Consider the following 7,478-nt stretch of genomic DNA (forward strand, 5'->3'; position numbering starts at 1 on the left):
TGAAAAATCGTGTTCATATTATCGTGCAATCCCTAAACTGCCATAACTCTAAAAATGCATTTTCGTACAGTAAATCACTTTTTTTTCCTGCATTATCGGGAAAAAAATCGTAAAGCCCAGAGGTTTTCAAAATGGAAGACAAAGTTTTTATTGATAGTATATAAACATAGTAAAGTTGGCAACAAACACAAATTAACCAATTATGACCGTAAATTTCTTTTTTAATTACTGTCTAGATTCCTCAAATATATTCAGTCGTCCACCCATTTGGAATAAATGATGAAGAGTTCGTTGAATTCTTGGTAAAGGTGAGTGGTAACCAATATTTGATTTAAAAATTGGCAAAAAAAATGGTTGGTGATGTTGTGTTCTTCTACTTGGTGTAGGAAAAATAATTTGTTTAGTTAAGTTTGGTGCGTCAACGAATGAATGTATATTATTTTTTTATGTAGGTGAAGAATGTCAAATAATTTACGCTGGTAACATAAACTAATCGAATGGAAATGTTTTAACTTTTCACTGAATGTGTATAAGGTGTCACTTAAACCATCTCGAAATGTAAGAGTCCGAAGCAATTTTCATTGTAGCTTCAATTCTATCCGAATGAATTTTATAATTTGGGGACCAAATAATGGAGGAGAATTCTAGAATACTTCGGCAGAGAGGTTTATACAGAGTTATAGGAATTTGTGAATTTTTGAATGATTTCCTTATTCTTAAAATAAAACCTAGTAATTTTGAAGCACGTTTTACTATGTTTTCAACGTGACAGTCAAATCCCATTGTGAGTCAAGGGTAACTCTAACTGTTGTTTGTGTGTGATTTTATGGGTGTTTAAATTGTATGAGTGCATGATTTTAACACTGTTATTTGTAAAAGATACGTGAATACATTTATTCTCTTCAAAAGAGATCATTTACTTTACACCACTCATAAAGAGAGATTTGATTTCTTTGAAAAAGCTTACACTCATCCATTTTTGAAATTGATTGATTAAAATTTTGATAAAAACATTTATTAAAACTTTTTTTTTAAATTAGTTTTATGTCTATGATGATGACGATTTATTCAGAGGAAAAAGATTGTTATATAAATCATTGAAAGAAGAGTTTGTTTAATGCGTATCAGTTACTGCAAACAAAAAGTTGCCCAAAACTAGTTTGATTGCAGTATTAAAACACGATGCGACTTTAAGGGCCGGTTTTATAAACATCTATCAAACTTCCGTAAGTGAAACGAACCGTTGGCCGTTTGTTACGATAACCGACGGTTTTGAATTCTATAAACCATGTTTCCTAATGGACGGTCGCTGGTAAACATTTTCATAGAAATTCGAATTTTAGTCGTAGCTTCTATATTTTCTGTCAATTGTTTATAAAAAAACTTTTTATCTAGTATCTTTCTGTCAAACGAGAACGGTGCGCATTAGTATTTACTGAATTAAAAAATACATTAAATATAAATACTTGTCAACTTTCAATGAAATTTGTACACAAAAAAGAACTATGAATTTATTTTTTTTTATTTTTTTTTTTATTTTTTAATAGCATAATTATACATTTTTACAATTTAAAAAAATTTCACTTGTTATATTTTTACTAAAATTAAAATCCCACCAAGCCACTTTTTGTAGCTTGTTGGTGAAGATTATATTCATACTGACTTAATAATATTATTTACATTTATAAAAACAATGAATTACATATAAAAATTAACAGCCGGAAAGATCAGAATAAACATGTTTATACAAATAATAATATATAAATTTATTTTTTAAATACAAGAAAATACATGAAAAAATAAAATATTTATACCTAAGCTACTATTCATATATAAACTCTTGATCGAGTAGCCACTCTCTTATTTTGCTCTTGTTACAATGTGAGTTAAATTTAAGTTCTTTTGGTAATAAATTAAAAATTCTAGGTACTAAATATTTGAGAGTTCTATTTCCATATTTATTGCATACTTTTGGTACTACCAAGCCATCATTAGACGTGAAGCGTGTATTATGGTTATGTTTGAGAGGAAACTTGAATGTATTACTATGAAATTGTTGAAAATTAAGAGTACTATAAATAAAAATTAAAATGATTAAAAGCGAGCAGGAAAACAGTAGATAACGATGGATAGTGCTGACAATTATCTGTTATTTTTGTATACATTTATATAAATAAACCATGTTTTAAATAAGTTTTTTTTCAACTGCTGAATATATTTATGCATCAGACTAACGTTGATTTTATGCCATCACTCAGAGTAAAAAACATATAAAACTGGTAATTCAACTTTATCCCAAAATAACGACTCTGCATGTCAATTGGACGAAGATTTGATCAAATAAATATATGATAAAACAATTGTCTTGCCAAATACGGCAGCGGCGCCGTTTAACCGGCCAAATTCGGCCAGTAACCATTTAACCATAGATTTAACGTAACGCTACGAACGTTATAAAACGCAATAATCGGCTGGTATACCAAATATTTATTAAAAATTGTATCAAGTTAACGAATGGATGTTTATAAAACCGGCCCTAAGTAATTATTTTTATTACAGCCCAAAATGCAATATTTCATAGGTTTTAGTTAGTTTTTGGAGAAAACTGATGGCAGATACTTTTTTAAAGTAAAAGCCGTTTTTAATTTGAACACACATTTAAAAAAAAAAAGAGTAACAGTTTATTTATCAAATTATCATGTAATTTTTTGTACAAAAACACTTAGCGTTTATTTTTACAGATAAAATTATTCAACGTAATCAAGCTTAAAATGTGTATTTAATATAAACGCATTTTCATCAGTATTTCAATAATTTATGGGCTAAAAACTGATTAAAAAACTTACGTTACGAATTAACTACCCATGTTATTGTATGGGTAAATATTTAATTTACAACCCTCCAGTTGTCGAAGCGAAAAAAAGTTGAATGGTTAACATTGTATTCTGCAAGCGAAGTTTACTTTCTGGCAGTCTTCAAAAAGTGATAAAAACTGAAATAAGCTTGGTTTGCGGAGCTTTGAGGGTCGCATTTCCTTTTTGAAGAGGAAACCACACAAACCACAAGATCCTCAGACTTCTGAACCACTTTAAAAGTTTATATCCTTTTTTGTCTTGTTTTCGTTTCCTCTTCCTTAATGTATCTTCTTAGTTCTTAAAGTGTGATATTATATATTACTAGAATGTCATTTATTTATTTATATATTTTACTGAAACAAAAAGTCAACAATGATAAAATAACATAAAATAGATACAGTTTAAAGACAGACCAGCGAAGTTTCGAAATAAAAATCATATATATTAAATTGTGGTAAACATAGGGGTTTGTGTGTATTTGTATGAAAGTAAGTGTAGCAGTTTGTTTGTGTGAGAGTAAATTTTTAGGAATGTATATGCGTGAGCATCATTAAATAGCAAGTGGAAGCGTATCGCAGCCAGAAAGAATAAGTCTTAATTTATTTTTGAATAAATTAAGGGGCATGTTAAATATATGAATAGATGAAAAAAAGCATTATGTTTTGAGCAAGAACGATAGAAAAAAGAGTGTTGTGCATAGTAAGTGCTACAGACTGGCAGATGGAAAAAGTACTTTTTTTTTGTCACCCGATAGGGGACATTAAGATTAATTTTGCAGACTAGGTTAAAAAAGTCCACTTTAATATTTAATAATTTATATAATTAGCATAATTCAGACATAGTGTGTCTATTTTTTATGGTAAAAAAACTATTTTCATCAGATTGGTTGTAAGTGCAAAGCGTTTTGTTGTTTTAATATTCTAGGTATTTTAAAAATTTTCGTTGGAAATTTTCAATCCTTTCAATGTTCGTTATGTTTTGTGGGCTCCACACGATGGATGCAAACTCCAAAGAATGCAAAGTTACTGCGTACAAAAGTGTTATATGTTATATCATATTACATAAATATATAACATATCTGTCATCAAAATATCTACATAAAATATGTACATTTAAATACAGGCAAAATTGTGAATAAAACATAATCTTAAAATGATCCCTTATTAAAATTAGAATTTCATTTATTTTGACACTTTATATACATATACAATAAATATACATATCAGGGCGGGCATTCAGTTTGAGAAAATTATATATACGAGTACATATTGAATCTTATAATTTTGTACAAAAATTAAACGCAAAGATTAACAAAAATAAATAAATATTAAAAAAAAATTAACACTATACTATGAAAAGAGAAGAGGGGATAGGAATGAAAAAAGAATGATAAAGGAACAATTTAAATATTTAGATAGTGACATTCCAATCTTGACTTAAATGTAAATAAAGACGGGGCGTCTCTAACATTAGTGGGTAGATTATTCCACAATCAAGCGGCTACTACTGTGAAAGAGGAGGCAAGAAAATTAGAGCGATGACAGGGTATTAAAAGGGTTCTCTCGTTACTAGAACGAAGAGATAGTCCGTGTTGTGAAAGAGGTTGGATGAGCTCTCTCAGATAAACAGGCGAAGTGGGGTTATTTAAAATATTGTGAAGAAGTGATAGAATGTGAATGTTTCTTCTATGCCTGATACTGAGCCAGTGTAGTTACATGCGATACTCGTATGTCATAACCTCTCATCCTAGACCTTATTTTTTTTTAAAGGGGTTTTTATCCCCGTTTGAATATTTATCAGTAATAAGATACTCGTAATTAACTATTTAACTTTATTATTCATCCTCCCAGAGAAAAAAATATTTTTTGATATCTATATGTAACTTTATTCTGTTCCAAATAGTTAGAGTTATCAAATAGAAAATAGACGCAATAGATATATTATAAGCTAGAACACTTATTTTGCAATAATTATAAAAAATGAAAATTTCAATTTGGTTAACCAATGTATTTCTTAATTAGTTGGGAATAAGATAATTACGTCTGTTATTCATACACTTGCGGTATTTTGAATAGATTATGGTTAAGTCTTTTCTTCTTATAGCGATGTGGTTGTTCACCTATTGTATAATAAATTCCAGTACGTGTAAATAGTACTTTAACTTTGATAAACCATTTTTAAACGGTGCGTTAAGTTTTTTCTTCTAAAGTAGAAAATTTCATACAATATTTATTGCCAGGACACGACAAATCATCACCCATCAAAAAAGGATAAAGAAAACTGACCTTTGAATATCCAATGGCATCCTCATCGACCCGTTTTTTGTTGAGCACTTCAATGCGATGATTTGAATGGTTTTAATGATCACAATTCGCGATGAAGAACCAGTCGGAGCGAACCAAAATTGTCGAGTTGACGTTTTACTTTTCACAACTTCACAGATTTTCTTCAAGCGCGATGATACCGACCGAGCAAAAACGATGCCTGCTATCTGTGGGCGAAATGTGCTGTCATGAATCGATTTAATTTAATTAATTTATTTTATCATTATCATATTCCATAAATAAAATTATACATAACGAAAATGGTGCTATATAAATTACCCAACTAAAATAATAATGTATACAGAGCTGCGACTGTCTAACTGGGGTTATTAACCTTGTTCTAAGCTACTCAAAAAATATAAAAAAAAAACAGTAATTAATGCATAAAAATAAAAAGTAAAGGTAAAAAACTTAGTGGAAAACCAAGTTAAAACGTGTTTAAAAAACCTACTAAAACACGTAGTAAAAATAAAAAACATAGTAAAAGCATAATAAAATCCGAAGAAATAACAAAATACATAGCTAAAAACATAGTAAAAAAAAACTATTTGCATAGCAAAAAACGTATTTTAAAAAAACATAGTAAGTTACGAAGTAAAAACATGGTAAAAGGTGTGGTAAAAAAAAAATATTTATCGTACAAAAAACATGATTTTCAAAAAAACATTGTGAATAATAAAAAAAAAAAATTTACCCCTTCTTGACAGGAATAATCATCGCGTAAAATAATTATTTAAGCACTGGCCACAACACCTATTGTAATTAGTTAATAAGGTGTATACATAGACCAAAACTTAAAATAAATTGACCATATTAGTGAACTAGTTAAACGTATTAGAAAAAGTATATACAATAAACATATTTATAAGATTAAGGAATAATTTAAAAAACAAAATTTTAAAAAATAGCTTATTACTCAATTGTACAATATTTGTGACAATATGGTATTGTTGGATGGGTTGGTGCATGCGCCAATATGTTCAACCCTCTTAAAATACTACAAAGATTAATTTATAAAGCAATTTTAAAGAAACCCTCAACATTCAATACGGAAAATCTAAATAAACTATTTAAATTTTATACAGTGGACACTATTTATAAAATAAATTCCACTGTACAAATTTGTAAAGAAGAAAAATTAATAAATTTGAGATGAATAAGTTACTAAAATACCAAAACAATATTAAAATCCCTAAATTCCACACAAATCATGGTCAAAAAAGCTTTGTCTTCAAAGGTGTCAAAAATAACAATTATATTTCCAATAAACTAAAAACTATTAAAACTAAAATATCGATAAATAAATTTAATGTAAATCTAAAGAAATTTTTAGAACCAGTGTAAAAACTGCATTAAATTTTCATAAGTATGAATGTATTATTATCTTCTTTTTTTCTTTATCTTTCCAGTAAGTTTTTTTTCTCATGTACTCTCATATATTCAAAATTATATAAATTCTAATAAATAAACAACCATAACTTTAACACTGTTATTTATTTTTATTAAATAAATAAAAATAAATAACAGTGTAAGTCACTCTTAAAGCACAAGAGTTAGTCTCTTTTTTTTGGAGAGTTACAGTTATAACATTTACTAGATGTATAAATGTAGATTTGTATAGAATAAAAAAAACACGTACCGTTTATAAAATTTGTTAATAAAAATAAAAATAAATAAAAATAATGTCTTTACTTGACATATGAAATCATATGCATCATAATTTTTATGCAAAAAATACATAAATATTTATTTATATCATAGGTCCGTCGCAGCTCAGCTGATCCGAGGGTTGTCAGTGGTAGCAGAGACCTACGACCAAGTAACCATCTACTTTAGCGATATCGTTGGATTCACCAGTCTTTCGGCACAATCTACCCCTCTCCAAGTTGTCGACCTTCTCAACGACCTTTACACGTGCTTTGATTCAATCATTGAAAATTTTGATGTTTACAAGGTAAGGTTTCGATAAAAATATTTCCAATGTTCATTGTTTGAAAAACCACCAAATAAGTTTAATAATTTAAATATGATATTATATTTTATAAGCCACGAAATTGTGTTTTGTGATAACCGTGTTTAGAATACATTGATATTTATTTCCGGTATCTTTATTTAATTACTTTACTTTGTTGTACAAAGGCAAACTTATTGACAAATAGAAAAAATTCCAACCAGTTAATGAAATAAATTTTGTTTTTTTAACGCTTCAATACTATAAAAGAAAATAAAATATATAAACCAGCAAAAATTTCGTGTATGTAAATAAATTTATTTGATAAACTACTTTTAAAAGAAAAAG

General features: G+C 27.9%; 1 protein-coding gene across 1 annotated transcript in view; it reads left to right on the forward strand.

The window, feature by feature from the left end:
* LOC148282708 (atrial natriuretic peptide receptor 1-like) overlaps positions 1–7,133 on the forward strand; it is a gene marked incomplete at its 3' end in the record, with an annotated part of 177,922 nt that extends 170,789 nt beyond the window's left edge. Inside the window, exon 14 of the mRNA XM_088224655.1 lies at positions 6,941–7,133. Within this exon, the coding sequence (XP_088080781.1) occupies positions 6,941–7,133 (193 nt within the window). The remainder of the gene's footprint in view (positions 1–6,940) is intronic.
* Between the last annotated feature and the right edge of the window lie 345 nt (positions 7,134–7,478).

Source organism: Micrasema longulum, unplaced genomic scaffold, assembly GCF_059751315.1.
Source record: "Micrasema longulum isolate JH-2025_06_02 unplaced genomic scaffold, ASM5975131v1 h1tg000303l, whole genome shotgun sequence".
Classification (NCBI taxonomy): Eukaryota; Metazoa; Arthropoda; class Insecta; order Trichoptera; family Brachycentridae; genus Micrasema; species Micrasema longulum.